The 18,507-nt window shown below is 37.8% G+C and overlaps 1 protein-coding gene across 5 annotated transcripts in view; it reads left to right on the forward strand.

Annotated features, from left to right (window-relative positions):
• DGKH (diacylglycerol kinase eta) overlaps positions 1–18,507 on the forward strand; it is a 168,455-nt gene that overhangs the window by 84,857 nt on the left and 65,091 nt on the right. For all 5 annotated transcript variants that reach the window (XR_007188901.2, XR_008957972.1, XR_008957974.1 and 2 more), the window contains exons 5-8: positions 10,746–10,850; positions 11,135–11,267; positions 15,745–15,851; positions 16,494–16,619. Coding sequence is in view for 2 of the 5 variants with exons in the window: in XM_057308381.1 (XP_057164364.1) it covers positions 10,746–10,850; positions 11,135–11,267; positions 15,745–15,851; positions 16,494–16,619 (471 nt within the window). In the remaining 3 variants the exon portion in view is untranslated. The remainder of the gene's footprint in view (positions 1–10,745; positions 10,851–11,134; positions 11,268–15,744; positions 15,852–16,493; positions 16,620–18,507) is intronic.

Consider the following 18,507-nt stretch of genomic DNA (forward strand, 5'->3'; position numbering starts at 1 on the left):
CTTCAGCACTTTCGTCACGTTGCTGTGGCTCCTCTTCCCCATGGTCTTTGCCCATCACTTACGAGTAACACGCTCTGGGCTAGGATTGTGCTTGCCCTTTACAATACAGTCGTGAAGCAGACAGGAAGTGGGGGGACTCAGGGTCAAATGCTAATATATAAGTGGACAAAAGTGCTGTCGAGGTAAGAATAGCATGTTGTGGTGGAAAAGTCAAAGTGGAAAACTTCTTAGATGAGGTTATCAGGGGAAGTTAGCAAACTGTTTTTCAAATACTTGGGCGCTGAGCTTGAAGAGAAGCTTGCAAACTTGCTAACACTAAGTGAACTGCAAAGAATAACGCAGCTGATTTGTGTAGGCTGCCTTTCAGTTTTGAATTCGTTTATGTACCTTCAGGAGTCGTGAAATATGCTTGCTTTATATTGGCAGTCTAAATATCCATGGATTTTGGTCTGCCCTTAAAGTGCTGATCAGTAATTTTTAGGCTTTTTTTAAATACCAGTTTTGGGGGCACCTGAGTGGCTCAGTCGGTTAAGCACCTGCCTTGGGCTCAGGTCATGATCCCAGCATCCTGGGATTGAGTCCCGCATCTGGCTTCATGCTCAGCGGGGAGTCTGCTTCTCCCTCCCCTGTTTCTAATGTCTGTAAGCTGTGAATGTCACTTTGTATGGCAAAAGGGACCTTGTAGTTTTGATTGTGTTAAGGATCTTGGGATGAGATTATCTGGGGTTATCGAGTGGACCCAGGATAATCACAGGAGCCTTTATTAGATGGAGGCAGGAGGAATCAGGGAAGATTTGACCATGGAAGCAGGAAGTTGGCTTGATGCAAGGAAGGGACCATGAGCCCTCAGGAATGCAGGCAGTGTCTAGAAGGGGAAAAAAACCAAGCAAATAGATTCTCTTCTATAGCCTCCAAAAGCAATGCAGCCTTTTGGACACATTGATCCTAAACTTCTGACTGCCACAACTGTAAGAGAATAATTTGTTACAGCAGCAATAGGAAACTAATACGATAGGGATTGACCAAACATTAATAATTACAGTTTGAATTCTAAGAAACTTTTAATACTGACTTGAATCCAAAGCTAATTAGTCTTCAAAAAAACAGTGGTTTATTATTATACATGTAATTTATCTATACAAATGATAGACTAGGATATCGCAGTAAGCATCACGGAAAGCCTTTCTAGGTAGACTCCCTGAGGCCTTTGCCAGATCCTTTTTCCGGGGAGAACAGGATTGGGGAGCACAGCCTGCAGAGGGATGGTCTTTACTTTCTATGGTTTCACTATATCCTTCTACCTTTGGTTTTCCAGTGAACCAGAGACTCTGAGAAGTCACAATTAGGCCCATTACTCTGAAACAAAGTCTTAAAGACAAGATAGTCCCAGAAGATATTAAATAGATAGCTTTCTTTACCACTTTTTATGTAGATTCTAAGACCATATAAATTATACAATGTTGAATTCAGTTGCTTATTTGAAAACTGGATTCTGCCAGCTTATGTGCCTCTCTTTTATTGTGTTAATATTTTATTAAATGCTTTTTGGTAAAATTTTGATTTTAGAGTATTTTGGATTTTTACATTGAAATAAAGGAAAAAATTACGTTTTAGAATGTGAGCTCCTATAGAAATACTGTGTATGTAGTGAGAACATTGGTACTTGACTGCATTGAAATCTGTGGTTCCTTTTTTCATGAAAACCAATCGGAATTTATGTTTTATTTATATTTAATACTCGAAGGCAATAAAAAAAACATTAGGTTATAGAGGGAAATCAAATTAAGATGGAAAATGACTTTGTTATGAAGCCAATATTCTTTCGTCAAGAAGTAGGTTTCGTGGCCTGCCAACCTAATCTTAAGCAGTGTCATCAAAGCTCAAGAATTATGGAAGTAAGATTTGCATAGCTCTCTTCTGCTCAGACCATCCCATCCCATCTCACCCAGTGATCAGAAGACTTACTTCATTAGCTTCTGTGGACATCGTAGGTCATTTGAGCAAGGGGACCACATTACTCATCTAATGTGAATTTGATACGGGAGAGGGCAGTTAAAGGTCAGACACTTGGGTCCTGGTAAGTGTGGTCTGTGAGCTGAGTTCCAGCTAAGGGTTAAATGGAGTCTAAATACATAAGGGAAGACTAAGACACCCAGGTCCCTCACCTCCGTCCTTAGTTCCTTGAAGGGTTTTCTTGTTCCTGATGCTTGGGTACAGTTTTTTTTTTTTTTTTAATTGTGAAAAATTTTAAATATACACAAACTCAAGGTAACTGTGAAGCCCCGCATCCCCATTGCCCAGCTGCTACTACTATCTTGATGTAGCCAACACTTGCTTCATCTAGTCTCTCTCTTCCCTATTTTATCTGGAGTATTTTAAAGCAAATCTTTCCCATCGTTCTACTTGACCCCTCATTCTTCACTCTACTTCTTTCCCATTATCCTTCTCAAACAAAGCCTGTGAAAGAGAAAGATTTATTGAATTGCCTATAGTTACTCAAGTCAGTATTTTACAGTGAAAAAAATCTTTTTATTTTATTTTATTTGCTGTAACAGTACTGTTACTGTCTTATTAACTCCTGTATAAGAAGTATATTAACTTATTGTAGACAACTCATCTGGCTTTTACATTTGTTTTTTTTCCCTTCAGTATGTTGTAACAAAATTAATTCCATGCTTAACTCACAAAAATGATTGGAGAATCAATGAGATATTGCCTTTTTGCCATGTTTGTAGTCAAGTATTCCTGTAGATAAGAAGACAGACATATTCTTGGCAAAGATGTTCTGCTCTTGTCTAGAGGTCTTTTTCCTTTCTATAATTAGTACATTTCTCAGAATAGTAGTTTTACATATTTACAAAAAAACTTCCATCAGAATCTATGTTGTCAATACTTACACTTTTTTGTGGAACCTTGTCACAAGTGAGTAATGTTTCATTTTATGCTACAGAATTCTGCATCGATTATTTATACCAAAGTTTAGGCAATTACTTGATTTATAGTTTGATTTTTGAAATTAGTATTACATATACAGATGATAAATAACTTCTCCTCAGGAGAGGAAGCAGCATTGGGGTAGACTTCCCCGTGTCATGACTAATGCCTCTCTCTTTATTCTGAGAGCATGTTTGATACTTCCTCGTCTACATTACAGGAATGCCCACAAAAATCAGTAAGCTGTTATTCAGCCAGCATGACTCATCCATTGGAAAGATGGTCAGCCAAAGCCAGAAAGGTGGAATGACTTTCAAAGATCCTCTTTAACTCTCAGTGAAGGGTGTGGATGTGTGTTTGTGTATAAATCTAAACGTGGCTCTAAACAGACATCTGAGAAGATTTGTAGATCTTTCTGAAAGGGAATAGGAAGACCTCAGTTCAACTTCCAGGCAATATGATTTAGGATCCTGTTGACAGGGCACACTGCCTGCGTAGCAGAATTTCTTTGTAAATTCCAGCAGTAGATTAATCATGAGGCTCTTGAGTGTATATGAATTACCTGTCACCCTCAGTCTTATTGTTAGTCCATTACATCTTTAGATGTTATTTTACATCATTTGAGATATGGTTTATGCTCCAAGATTGTATGGAACGACTCTCTTCATGAGCACTTAATGCAGATTCCACAGTGTTTGTAGCTATATAATGAATGTTTATGGTATTACATCAGTACGATACAGTCTCTTCTTAAACTAAAATGCTGTTATTCGGTTGATTTAAATTATACTATCTGGCTCCTTCTTTGGTTTTGGTGCCAAAAATGCATTTGTTGTGACATGGTACTTTTCTTAGTCTTCCATTAAAATTCAAGCACCACTGGGAGAAAATATGCACTGAACCTTTATCATCTATAACACTTCAAAAAAATTTACTTTTAGGTCAGCAGTTGTCATCTTAGAAAATAGATGGGACTTGAGGCGACTGGGTGATAAAAATAGGGAAATATTGACCCCAGAAGGAAAAGGAGTCAGTCTGTGCAGGACTTGTAAACTCAAATGCCTCCAGGGTCCACTTGGGAGTACAAGTGTATGAAGTGGCAAGTTGAAGAAAATAGGTTTAAGCTACTTGTGCTGTGAAGAGCAAAGTACATGTCTAAAGTGATGGATTTTAACTTCTTGTCATTGTTGTGGTTTTACAACACAGCACTGCAGGGTTCAAACAGAATGGCCGAACAAAAACATCAGAGGTCATCATTTTGGGACCTCTGTTATATCACACGGGGTGCTGTAGGTGGTAAGCTCTTTCTGATGGATCCCATACGAAGGAATACTGTTAGGGACAGATGGGAACACTGGAAATTTGGGAGCAGAAGGGTGCTGAAAAGGAAGATAAGGAGCCATAAAAATTAAGAGCGCTTTCTTTTCTTTCTTTTTTTTATTTTTTTTTATTAATAATGATTTTTTATTATATTATGTTAGTCACCATACAGTACATCCCTGGTTTTCGATGTAAGAGCGCTTTCTTTTCTTTCTTTCTTTTTTTTTGAGAGCGCTTTCTTTACATTCCTTAGACCAGATCCTACTTGACTAATGGCAAAGTTGGATGCTTCCACAACCTTCATGACTGATAAACAGAGTTGCACATCAGAATCACCGGTCTAGCTTTGCCAAACCACAGATTACATCGAAAATAATCCATGCCTCCCTCCAAAATAAGATTTTGGTGCCCCAAGTCTGCTTTGGAGCATGATTGTATATTTTGGAAATACCCTTGGTCTGATTCAGGTGCATAGACGTAGTTGAGGACCTGTGCTCTTGGAAGTAGAGGTTCCCAGGGTACTATTTGAAATATGGGAGTAAGTATCTCTACTCTCATAAGAGTCACTTAAGATGAAGGACTACATTACAGTTTGGCACATTTAAGTCTCCAGAGTGAATTATTTCATTTCAAAAAAGAAGAATGAAAAAAATGCAACATACATAATTTAAGAGTTGTTACAGATATTTGAGGGAGGATGAAGAGCTGAGTATTTTAAGACTGAGCAGTTGGCAACTTCAGGTGTGACAAACCTAGTGGTAAAGAGACATAATTACACCTGAATTGGCTTTAACAAAAGTCAAATTATATCCCATAAGTTATAATAAACACAGGCAATAAAAAATTATTATAAGTACAACTAAACTTTCTGTTTGTTCTGCTGTCCAAGAAAGGCTTCTTACTGCATATGGATTTTCATTTCAATCAGATAGTTCAGGATTAATCACTGATGATAAAAAAATAAATACTGCATTTCATAAAAATGGAATCACACAATATGTGGTCTTTTGTAACTGGCTGCTTTCATTTAGCATGTTTTCGAAGTTCATCCATGTTGCAATGCTGTCAATCTCTTTTTTTACTCCATGTATTTATTTAAATTTTTCCTTTTTTCCTTCTGCAGCTCTCTCTCTAGAAAGTGATCTTGGTTTTGAATTTCAAGTTGGGATATCAAGTTAACTTTGTAAATGAATTTGGGTTAAGAAACTGATTTGATTTAAATAGGTGAACTAGGTAGTTGTTAACAAGCATGGCATTAATTTTTTTTATGTCAGACCTCGTTTTATTTTTTTAGTTAAAAAGTTGTTTCAATTAATTTCTTTTATCTGAGTGAGTATAGTTGACACACAGTGTTACATTAGTTTCAGGTGTACTGCATAGTGATTGGACAAGTTTATACGTTACGCTGTGCTTGCCAGCAGGGTAGCTCCCATCTGTCACCATCCAGCACTATTACAATGTCATCGACTGTATTCCTTATGCTGTGCCTGTTATTCCCATGACTTATTCCGGAAGTAGAGACAAAGTAGGTTCCTTGTTGCCTACGGCTGGGGGTGGAGCCAGCTTTGGAGGAAAATGGGGAGTTACTGTGAAGGGGGTTCCTTTTTGGGGTTGTGAAAACGTTCTAAAACAGATGATGGTGACGGTTGTATAATGCCGGACGGACGGACGGACGCTAAGAACCATCGAATTGTACCATTTAAGCAGATGGATTGAGGTATTGTGAATTGTATCTCAACAAAGCTGGTCTGAAAAAATAAAAAAGTAGAGTAAAATATATACAGTTTAAAAAAAAAAAAAAGGATTGCTTGAGGCAAATATGATCACTTTGTTGTAAAGAACCTTGGATTAGAAATAAGAATTTCCTAACGGAAAAAGTTGTGAGACACTTAAAATTACTACAAGTTTTCAGAGTTTCCTTCATTGCAGAATCAAAAATCTAAGTTAAAAGAAGAAACTCTGTCGGGCTCGTTTCAGCGTGGTCCCTAGTAGAGAGGGCGTGCCGAGCTCTTTCAGTATCGTACCGGGGTCTGATGCGCTTCTCCTCGGTCAGCCTTCTGCCGCCTTCGATTCCTGCCGGGGGTGAGGGGAGAGGTAGTGCGGTGAAACGGGCACAGTTTCTTTTCCTCGTCTGTTTGTTGATATTTTCCCAATATCTTCTAAGGAACGGCTCATTATCATTATTCCCATTTTGGTGGTTTCTAGTCAGTGACGATTTTGTTGGCAAAATGCTTCCAGATCACGTTATTTTTGACTGTGGACACACGTATAAAAGAAATGCATATATTATAGACGAAATCTGTACATGTGCCCACAATTTCTGTCAGGGCCGAGACCTGGGATGCCGATACTTCCTGAGCTTGGGTTTCCTCGCAGACACGGTGCTGAACGCTCTCCTGGGTCGTCTCACTCACCCCCACCACACTCCGTAGAGCCCGGAGTTCGTGCTTTCTCCTCCCTCAGCGGGTACCGCGCCGAGGCTCACAGAGTGGAGGGAACATGGTTCACAGCCACACCAGTAGGAAAGGATGCTGTTGGTCTTCATTCAAAAGTGGGTCTGACTCCAGAGTGCAGGCATTGAATCACTTTGCTGTTACATTAATGGCTTCTAATTGGGAATTTGCAGATTAGCGATTCCCTGGAAGTCACTTGTCTACAGAAACTTCCATCATTTTTTAGCATCATAACAATGTTGTGGGGAACAGCAAAATATCTTTAGGGCACTGGTTCTCAAACATACCTGAACTTTGCAATTAGCTGGAAGTTAAAAAAAATGAAATAAAACTGGTGGCTGGGTCCCTCCTATGTTCTGAGATAATTAGTATAGAGTGTGGCCTGGACATTGGGATTTTAAAAATTCTCCCAGGTGATTTGAATGGGTAGCCAACTTTAAGAACTCCTGCTTTAAAACAATGCAGAGTTTTAAGTTCTGAATTCCCATCCTTCTGTTAGTAAAAATAAATAATGTTTTTATTACAAAAGTACAACATATTTGCTTTAGAAACCATAGACAAACTGAAAAAATTACAATTATAATTATCTGTAATCCCTTCAGTGAAAGATGACCCATACAGTGTTTGTGGGGGGTTTTCTGTGCATGTTTATGTATTTAAAGTCTTAACTATAATATTACTTTTCTATAGAATTTTACATATTTAATGCCAGACCTATATACTTTACTAGACTGAAAAATTCTCAGTTCTTATACACGCATAATAGTGTTGTTGGATTAATACTTCCAGGCCAGTAATTCTCCATATGGAGCAATATGTCTGTTAATGGAGAGTTTGTGTTTTATTTGAGGCAGCATTTAGGAAAGTGATTTAGATGCCTCTCCTTTGTGCTCATCTTCTACAGCTCTTTTTCAGACAAGCAAACCTTGATTTACTTTCTTGTCTCTTTTCTAGATTATGAAGGCAAAACCCATGTAGTTTGTACCCCTGGGCTCTGGCATGCAGTGCACGCTCAGTAAACGCTGGGGGCGGGGGGCGGGGGGAGAACAGGCAGAGTGTTCCAGGGTCTGAGGTCGAAGTGGTAGTTAGAAAACTGATTACTGAAATAAGTTCAGATGTGTCTGAAAAGAATTATTTGGGGATGTTGGGGTGGTGGGAAGAGAGGGTAAGAGTAAGGTTAAGGTAAGGACAGGGGTTAGAGGACACTTTAAGATAGGTAAGCTGCAGATCCTTCAAGAAAGGTAAAAAGTCCTCTAGACTTCCTGGCCTTGGTTCTGCTGCCCCTGTCCATCCCCCACACCCCTGCCAGTCTCAGACAGCTCTCCCTGGGAATAGCCCCCTCCCCACACCTCTATCTTTCCATCTCCCCACCCTACTCACCTGTCATAATAAAAAGGCTGAGTATATTGATACTTTCAGAGTGAGAACCAAATAATTTTCAGAGTTTGCCACTTCCCAAATATTTTCCTAATGAAGATTTGATTGAGAAGTCATTGTAGTGTAATGGGGCTCAGTTAGGGTACAACCAAAGCCTGTCAGCTAACAACTGTGACTGTCCCATTTTTTCCTGCAAAGGTGGAGGATGAGGAAGAATTTAAATAAAAGGGCGGGGGGGAGGGGAGGACTCAGAGCTTTGGTGGGCTGGTGAGAGATTACCCCAGAGGAGAAAGGGCCAATCTGGGAGACCTTACAGGTTTGGTTGGTAAGCCAGCCTTGTCATCATCTGGGCCCAGACAACTCCAGGCTGCCTGAGGAGGTATTTTTGATACTGAAAGCACAAAGCCAGACTTCTCTGTGTCACATGATTTACGAAGGATTTTCTTTTTCATCCAGACTTCTTATAATGTAACTATAATCAGTAGATTTCTTAATCATCCTTGATTACAAGGCCTGTAAATCAAAATTACTTATAAGTTCTTTTTGGCTTGTAAAAACAACTTTTCTATTATGATCTTTATTTGCTTATTATTGACCATTTTTAAACTTGTTTTTGTTAAAAAAGAGAAATTGCAAAAGTACACATTTTACTTCATTAGCATATAAGGTACATGCATGATTTATGTTGCTGAAATTTTTTAGGATTTGAGGCATTTATGTAGTTCCGAAAGCCATAAGAAAAGTTTGAAGCTATTTCTCTATTCTTTTTTTCTCCCCTTTTTATTGAATTCACAGCGACTTTCAAAGAACACAAAGGCATTAAAGATAGTTAAAACCATCAGACATTCTGCTTTACTTCAAATTCTACAAAAAACAAAATCAAAGAATAAAATAACAAGCCTGATTTATTTATCTGAATAAGACTTGTCTCACTCTAAGATCATAATGAAAGCGAGGGAATCCTTAGAGTTACATCATATAGTATAGCAAATAACTAAGTAACTAACTAAATAAATAAAAGAAATGCTAGCAGTGATATTTATTCAGATAAATATCAGATTTATTCAGTCAGTCCAGTGAAACTGGGAGATTTCTGGAGTGCCGGGCCGGTCGTCAGAGCCAGAAGAGTATTATGATTTAATGGTATCTTTTCTGCTGCATTTGATGAGCTGGCCTAGAAAAACATTTTGAAGCAATAAAGCATCCATTTGGCTCCTAAGTAATGAGGGAGGCAGTGCTCTTTCATTAACTATTTATTCAGGAAGAGAAGTGACCAACTGCTAATAAGCTTTATCCAAAGAGAGTGGTGGAAAACAGAAGAAGATGCAGAAGTGAGGTTCTGTTCAATTTCATATGCAATTAACAAATCCCCAAAGCTGAGCGGTTGGCACTCCTCCTCCATGTGACTTCTGGCCGGCTGTATTTAAGTGCGAGTGCCTGTCAGATGCGTGAAAGGCCCCTTGGTTTAAGGAAGGACTGTGCAGTCTAAACCAAAGACAGAAGAAAGGAGGCAATGAGCGGTGAGTAGCTAAGACTGGGCTGATCTCTATGGTTTTGAATAATGGACTCATTTCCTAAGATGAGCAGTAGTGATTGAGGCTTGCTGGTTTACTCCTTTGGGGAAGGGTTTCTTTTGTTTTTAGATGATTATTGCTTTTTCATGACTTCAGAAATCTGCTCCATAATGTAATATGTAGATTGTCACTTGATCAAATGACTTCTAACCTGAGAAATATTCTTATTGGGTAAGTAAGTAAGTGTATGACTTATTATTTAGAGGTAGTTTCGAGGTATGCGTGTAAAATTTGCTCTCCTTCCACGAGTAAATAAACGGTCCCTTCTTTCCGGTGAATGCTTAGGACTTCGCAACTTCCAGATGACAACCAGAATGCTGTATTCACACATAAATAGGGGCTTCTTTCAAGTCATTTCAGAACCTCACTTTGAAGCACAGTCTTCATTTCACTTGCCTTAAGCCTCTTAATACAATTAATTTGCATTCTTTGGTGACATGAAAAAGAGATAAAAGTCACAATTGTTTTCTTCCCTTAAAGCCAACTGAAGGACTTTTATGTTAATTCTTCTGCTCTGCTCTCATAAAAAGTAGTAGTAGTTCTTTACAATGGGGAAAATATCCTTCATATGTAAATCATATTAAAATAGATAATGGAAATGATCTGTAAATCCAGCGTTATTTAATAACAGAATATTCCTGATATTATCATGAACCGATTATGAATCACTCAATATTGCATTCCTTTGGTTTTCAGTTTTTAAATTTTAAACTGTGTATGAATTCTAAGCTTACTATGAATTATTGTAAAGTATATTTAAAATCAATTTTCAAGATACATTCCATGAAATAAGAATACATTGTTTATTTGGGTCCATAGCCTTTGGTACTGAGCTAAAAAAGCCTAAGTGAGGAGCATGAGATTAAAGACAAGAAACGCCCCCTTAGAATTTTTCTTTCCTAGACCCCATTGTATCATACTCAGAGAACTAAACTCATTTATGTTACAGAGACACTTACTGTCTTCATCAAGGAAATAAGGACTCCGAGATTAGAAATGGAATTTCCTTGAATGATTGATTGCTAGGTTTTGCAATAATCTGTCTTGTTGGTTATTAACAATCATTAGATTGAATTACCCCTTTCAGATAATCACTCCATTCAGAAGACTAATGCTGTGTGCTGAGAACAGGAAGGAGATGGAGGATTGGATGAGCTCACTGAAGTCTGTACAGACCAGAGAACCTTACGAGGTAAAGTAGCATCTTCTTCTGGCGCCTCCTGGTCTTAGAGAATCAATGTCATCCGAAGAGCTAAAGCTATATTCTGCAAAGAAAAGTATGTGTAGACTCATTAAGCAACTTGCTTACATCTGACATGGACTTTCTTTTTTTCTTTTCTTTTTTTTTATTTAATGTGTTTTCTTTTTAGAAACCACGGGTTGGAATTTTAATCCTAACTAAATGCATTCCAGAGGTTCACTATCTATCGTCTTGTTCTGTTGTTTGGCAAATCTGTGTTAATGTCTTGTTTCTAGGTGGCCCAGTTTAACGTGGAACATTTCTCAGGGATGCATAACTGGTACGCCTGCTCCCATGCCCGACCCACTTTCTGTAACGTGTGCAGAGAGAGTCTTTCCGGAGTCACCTCCCATGGCCTGTCCTGTGAAGGTACCGTAGCACTCAGCCAGCACTGACCACGCTGGGAACACACTGCCATCCGTACTGCTGTGCAGGGAACAGAAACATCAGCTCAGGAAGACATTTCCCTTGGGTGGAAGCAGGAGCTGGGAGCACCTCAGCGGGAACAGAGCGTTACCGTAGCTTCCAGTGGAGCTCTGTACACATGGGACTAGCTTGGGAGATATTTTTGCTGAGGGAAAGATGATACAAATCATTGGAAAGGAAGTAGAAATCAAAATGTTGCATTTCACTCTTGAGGAGATAGCCCCTACTGTTTAAAAACATCCCTAGGCTTTGTCTGTCTTTCTGGTTTTCTAGTCTTCCTTTTCTGTTCTGACTAATTACAGAGAACAAAACTTTCCGTGAGGATGGTAGCTCTTTGACAGAATTTCCGATTGCTATTTCTATTTCACTGTTTTAAATGTTTTCTTTTACTTCACTTTCTGTTTAATTTAAATGGATGCCATCCTTTTAAATTTCTTTCATGTTTTCTAAAAATAAGGCCAATGCTCTTGTTTTCATTATAGGATTTTTGGATTGGTTTTTGTTTTTTTTTAAACAAAAAAGGCAGTGACCAGTAGAAGCAAATATACTAATAATTACCAAGAGAAAACTCATAACTTCCTCAGATTTATTTAATTCCATACCTCAGTGATCACACTATTGGGTTCTACTTTCTGAACTAGATCTAATACTAATACTAGCTTTTTTCTCTAATACAAAAAAATCTTAATTTTGACTATAACTTTATTATACTTTAATAATATAATAGTAATAGAATCCCAGTTTTCATGCATTTTAAGGTATCAAATCAAATATGTCGTAATTTCAGCTATTTAATATGATAGAGCACAGAGGTGAAGAACAGAGCTTCTCAGTTACACCCTCTTGGTTCCGGTTCCACTCCCAGCATTACAAACGGGGACCAGGAGAAGTAGCTCCACTCTTTGTGAACTTCGTTTCCTCATCTGCAAAACGGGGATAATAGTCATCTATATCTCACAGACAGTATGAAAATTAAATGGGAGAATATATACAAGGAAACTACCTTTCTAGAGATGAATTGCAGAAGGTTTAACTGTGCTAAGAAATCCATCGAGTAAATAATTTCAGATTGCATCATGGCCTGAGGCATTAAAATTCATGAAAATGAACATTTGGAAGAAGCATTACACTTTTTTTTTTTTTTTTAAGACTTAAAGCGTGGCTGCAAACTGGGTGTAATTGCTCTTTATGACTTTAGTAATCTGCAGGGGTTCCTGTAGCTCTGAGTTACTCTTACCAAGTGTGTAATACTCTGAGGTGTTATTTTGAAGGTTTTTTTTGTTGCCTCCTAGCCTCTCATTCCAAAAATTCTAAAAAAGATATCAGATTTGAGATGCTCTGTGGTACTGTTCTGATTTGAGAGTTATGCGTTATTAAATATATTTAGTTGTTTGTGTATTGAGTTTAAACTGGGATGACTAAGTATTTTTCCAAACCTTTTAAAAGAAAAATGAAAATTGCACTAGCTGATGAGAATAAGAAACTTAAAAATCTTCAAATAAATTTGTTATTGTTCTGTTAATAATGTAGTCTTCCTGACTTTTTAATGTCACAGTTACTGTATTTTTAAATTATAGTTTTAGGAGAATATATGTTAGTACTCATTTTCTCTGCTGGTTAAAAAATTTTAAATCTTCTGTTGTGTCTTGCCCATTGGTATTGTTAGAACTGCAGCAGAAGGTTTTAAAAATCCCAAGGGTTTTATGAGTGTATAAAGAAGTTACCTTTTTATTTTATGAGAATGTGGTTACTTAGGATCATTTTCTTGTAATCTAAGTTATACTTAAACTTTAGAAATTCCCACCAAATCTGAATAAACTGCTTGCTTGATAAAAACAAAAGACATAGGATGCAAGAGGCTTTGAAATATATAGCAGAGATGCAAATACAAGAAAAATTCGTTCAACAGTGACAATGAATAACTTCGCATTGGAATGAATTCCGCTTCCAGCAAGTGAAGCCATCACTAAATTTACTTAATCTTTCTGCCCTTGTCTTTCACAGTAAAACAAACCTGTACTGATTTGTCTTCTGGGTTTGTGTTGAGTAATTACTAGAATTGTTATTTTAAAGCTTTGCATATGTAAAATATATGAATGAAAAATAGGAGACAGAAAATACTTTTCATAAATAATTCCCTAAATCAATTGAAAATGTTAATTATAATTTCAGAGCATAATTGTTCTTCACTGTTACTTAAACAGTAATTGAACAAAAAAGGTTAAATGGTGCTTTTTTTTTCCTTTTTGAATCAACAGCATCAAATATGTTAACATAGGTACCTATGAGTTTTTATCTTAGCCACTGTTGAACACTTACAAAGATTCAATGTGGTAGACTGAAAATTGCAATTTAAAAATCATAATTTAGGTACATGTCAGTATATTTTTTTAAGTTCTGTGGTTTTAAAATAATGACTTTATAGGTCAGGGAAAAGTGCTTTATTTCAGAATAACTTATTTGGAGAAATCTAATTGTTGCCTAACAAAATTAAGGTGCCTACTAATCATTTCCATTCCTTAGTGACTGTAATCACAGTTCAGTTTATTTTATTATTATTGCATGCTACATTAAGCAACTTTGCAATTTTCAAGGCTCATTGCACGAAGCACTTTATTATTACAAGTGTGATTTTTATTTTTAATGAACTATTTGATTTTTAATGGCAAAATTCTCAAAAAGCCATGAAATCATTCCTTGTTGCTCTTTTTTACTTCCTTCTTTGCCTCTTAAAAAACAGTTATTGACTGTTAATATCAACTACTTCGTTCACTTAAAAAGCAGCCTGGGAATTACGCCGCAGATAAAACTAAAACTAGGACCACACTTTTGAGAAATACTGTAAGAGATGAAAAACCTAGAGTTACTAATTAACCTCAATTTTAAAACAGTCACTTGTATGGGAGCTAAAGGGAGCAGGTCGTGCTAAAATTGTTTTTCAGACTAAGCTTACTTCCTACGGTGCTCTTTCTTTATACATTTGTCTATCAGCAATGAGATTCCAGTGAAAACCCGGTTTATTCTCTATGAAGTCTGTGCTCAAATCCCGAAGTCATTTATAACAAAAATAGTATGATTTCCAGGAAAGAATTTGTCAGTGTACACAAAAGACCAGTTAAATGAAACATTTCCAATGTCTAGACTAGTATTTTTCAAGGAAAACCCGGCTCAGCTTAAGTGACTTTTTACATATCGGCTCTCTGTGATATCCTGAAGCATTTTGAACATTTGGCTATAGACACTCAGTGATTTTACCCAACCCTTTCATTTGCATGTTACGTTATATTAGGACATTTTATTTTATTGTATTGTATTTTATTGTATTTTATTTTATTTTTAAAGATCTTATTTATTTATTTGACACAGAGAGAGCCAGCGAGAGAGGGAACACAAGCAGGGGAGTGGGAGAGGGAGAAGCAGACTCCCCACTAAGCAGGGAGCCCAATTCGAGGCTTGATCCCAGGACCCTGGGATCATGACCTGAGCCGAAGGCAGACACTTAATGACGGAGCCACCCAGGCGCCCCAAATTAGGACTTTTTAAAACAATGGCGTGCAGCCCATCATTTCAAACCTGTTAAGGGCTTACAGTTAGAAATGCAAAAATCATGTGAAAAGGACCCACCGTAATTACATGTAGCATTTAGGAGCAATTATCTTATTATATTTCTACTGAAGTGATCTCTATTTTTAAGTATTTATCTTGAAAGTCAGAAACTGATGTAACATCCTCATCCATCAATGCTTGGATAATTTGTATCCTTAAAAGGATAAAGAAGTTTAGTAGTAGTCAAGTTCGGATTTTACAGGTTTTATAGGTTTAACAACCTATTTCCCATGACTGGATATTTTCTTGACATACTTGCATTTCAAACTCCTCCAAATTATCCTGTTTTTTATCTTACTGATATTTTCAACCTTTTTATTTTAAATATATCATATGTACAGAAAAATGCAAATATCAGAGGAGTACAACTTGTAGGATTTTTCACAAATTTAATGCATTTATGTAAACAACACCCAGATTAAGAAATAGGATGTTCCCAACACCTCTGTATTACTGAATGTTATGTACTTCTGTGTTTGTGTGTCTATGTGTTATCTCCTTTCTCCTAAAGAAGTAGTTGTTTTGTATTTATTTCCTTTCTGTTGTATTTGTGAGTGGAATCTAAGTAGCAAGTCTATAGATTGATAAAAGTGCTTCATAAATACATAGCCACATGTATCATAAATACATGAATATCTTCCGAAAAGGTATTTTCAGAATACCTTTACTATTGTTGAAGAGTAATTTAAACTTTTTAAATTATTGTTTTTCTCCAACCCCCCCTTGAAATTTCATGCTGTGATTTCCTCTAATCATTGTTCCAAAAGTATATATTCATTTAGAAATGGTTGCTTTTTTTTTTTTTTTTTTTTAGTGTGTAAATTCAAGGCTCACAAAAGATGTGCAGTGAGGGCAACAAATAATTGCAAATGGACGACTCTGGCCTCCATCGGGAAGGACATCATAGAGGACGAAGACGGAGTAAGCTCAGTTCTGTCTTTGGTTTCTTCCCAGTACCACCTCCCTTTTATTGTTTGCCCTGTGGAAAATGACAAAGTTAAGCGGGAGTATTTACTAGTAGAATTAAGTGAAAGGCTTTGGTTAATTATGACTTTCTATTTCCAGTAAGATCCTTCTTACTGGAATTTTGAGGGAAATGTGAATAGGGCTTAGCGATAGTTGCTGTTCTAGGCTGGTGTTGGAGACCCTTACTAACAAGTAAGATATTCTTCAAGGCTTAACTCAGGTGTCTATTCAGATGTTCACTCCTTAGACATCGGGGCTTCCTTTCAACAGTGTCCCCCCACCTTCAAAACCTTGTCTCCATTTCACCTTGCTTACGAATCTCTGATAGCACTTTTAATCATTTTATGATAATGCCTTTACCTTCTTTGCTCCGCAGACTACAAATCCTGAAGGTCAGGGATTTAGTCTTACTTATTTTTGTATCCCTGCAGTGCTCAGGGCATAACAGATGGTCAATAAATGTGGACTAAGTGAATGGCTGCTGCAAGTGAGACATAGATTGATTCCGTAGAATGAGAAATAACTGTAGATCTTCCCTAGGGCAAGAATGGTGTCCTCCAGTCTTTAATTTGCCTGCTTTTTGTTCTTGCTGCGTAGGTAGCTATGCCTCACCAATGGCTCGAGGGCAACTTGCCCGTGAGTGCCAAGTGTGCTGTCTGTGACAAAACGTGTGGGAGTGTTCTTCGGCTGCAGGATTGGAAATGCCTTTGGTGTAAAACAATGGTGAGAGTCCTTTCTAATTCTTTTCATCATCTCTTTTATCTATGTAATTTAGGGGCAAAGAAGTTACGGCCTAACAGAGCGTGGTAGCACACGTACCCATTGTAACATTCATCTTTTTCAAAGTATATTCCTTCCAGTCTGGGTACTGTTTAAATATCCTTTTTTGTAATGCCCTTGTCATCTATTTCCTTTGTCTAAAGACCTTTTTCCCACAGTGTTGTTGTTTTTCATTATGCTGTAGCCACATTCAATGGTTTACTCTTTTCAGCCCCGTTTTACCACCGATTACGCACAGAAAGCCACCAAATTTTGATTGACATGCGAAGTATAATAAATGTACAACCCTGCGCATGTTCTCTGACAGAACGCCAGGTTCAGACAGCCATGCACTTTTATATTTGAAATTAGATACATTTATATTATATAGATAAATATTTTCAAACTTTCTCGCATGTGTAGGTAAGCACAGCATAGCATGGAGAAGGGAATGGTCCTGTCCATGCCAGAGTGCGTGAGGTCTGGGCCCGAGGCTTCATGAGGGCAGTCAGAGCAGGAATCCCGAGGGTGCACTCAGGCCGCTCGGAGGTTGGCGTGGTGCTCCCCGTGATAGGGTGGGGAGACAACAGCTGTGGGTGCTCATCTCAGCACTGGCTGATGCCGTCCAACGATCCATCCAAGCAATTGCCTTGCATTGGGCTGATTCCTTTGGTCTTATGCTGAGTCTTGGAAGTCACTCCTCACCCCCCGCCCCGCAAAAAAAGGTGGAAAACTCATTTCTTTGAGTAAGTAAGATGTAGATCATCAAGTGAAAATAATGTGAGTGTGCTATGTTGATTTCATAATTGATGAGAGTAATTCCATCGGTCACTGAAAAAAATGTCCTGAGGTTTTTTAGTCAGGCCTGATAGGTAATCTGTTTCCTTCTAATTTTTAAATCAAATGTGATTCTCTCTATCTTCATGCTTTTGTTACTCTTCCTCAGTGGCCCCTTTTATCAGCCACAGGTGTTACTTCTAATTTCTCTTATGCCCTGTAATTTAATGTATTAGATATATACACTAGATATCTAATGTATTTCAAACCTGTATTAGATATCTCTCTCTGGAGTTTTGGTGCAACTATAACCCCTAAAACCCTCTTATGACACAACCCCAAGATCCGGAGTCACATGCTTTCCCAACTGAGCTAGCCAGGTGTCCCAGCATTTCGTATTTTATTTTATTTTATTTTATTTTATTTTATTTTATTTATTTATTTATTCATTCATTCATTCATTTATTTAGTGAGCATGAGTTGGGGAAGGGGCAGAGGGAGAGGGAGAGAGAGAGAATCTCAAGCAGCCTCCCTGCTGAGGGCAGAGCCTAACAAGGGGGCTCGATTTCAGGACCCTGGAGATCATGACCTGAGCCAGAATCAAGTCAGACACTCAACCGACGGAGCCCCCTGGGTGCCCCCCAGCATTCCTTATTTTAAAAGAGTGCTTCCAAGAAAGGCCTATAAGATAAAATTGTTATAAATACATAAAGTGTTCCCATAAACAAGATTTTAAAATTTCATCCCACCTAAGATTTCTTTTTCAGGGGGGCAACCACTGATGTGCGCGTCTGCTGCTAATTTTGTTAGTCTGTTCATCTCTTTACTTCTAGAACTTCAGCTGTTCTCTTCTCACTTTTTAGAAAGAAAGCAGACTGTGTGTGATCAGTTACTTTAGACAGGTTTTACAGGTCTTGTCTCCACCTGCGATATATGCGTCCCTACTTGTATCTGCTCAGTGGTCTTCCAGCTTTGCCAACGTTCACAGTAGGAGTTCATTAGATATTTTACTTGCTCACTCTGCTCCCGCCCACCTTTTAAAAATTTCACAAACAGGTTAGAAGGATGAATACAG

This window comes from Ursus arctos, unplaced genomic scaffold (assembly GCF_023065955.2).
Source record: "Ursus arctos isolate Adak ecotype North America unplaced genomic scaffold, UrsArc2.0 scaffold_10, whole genome shotgun sequence".
Taxonomy (NCBI): domain Eukaryota; kingdom Metazoa; phylum Chordata; class Mammalia; order Carnivora; family Ursidae; genus Ursus; species Ursus arctos.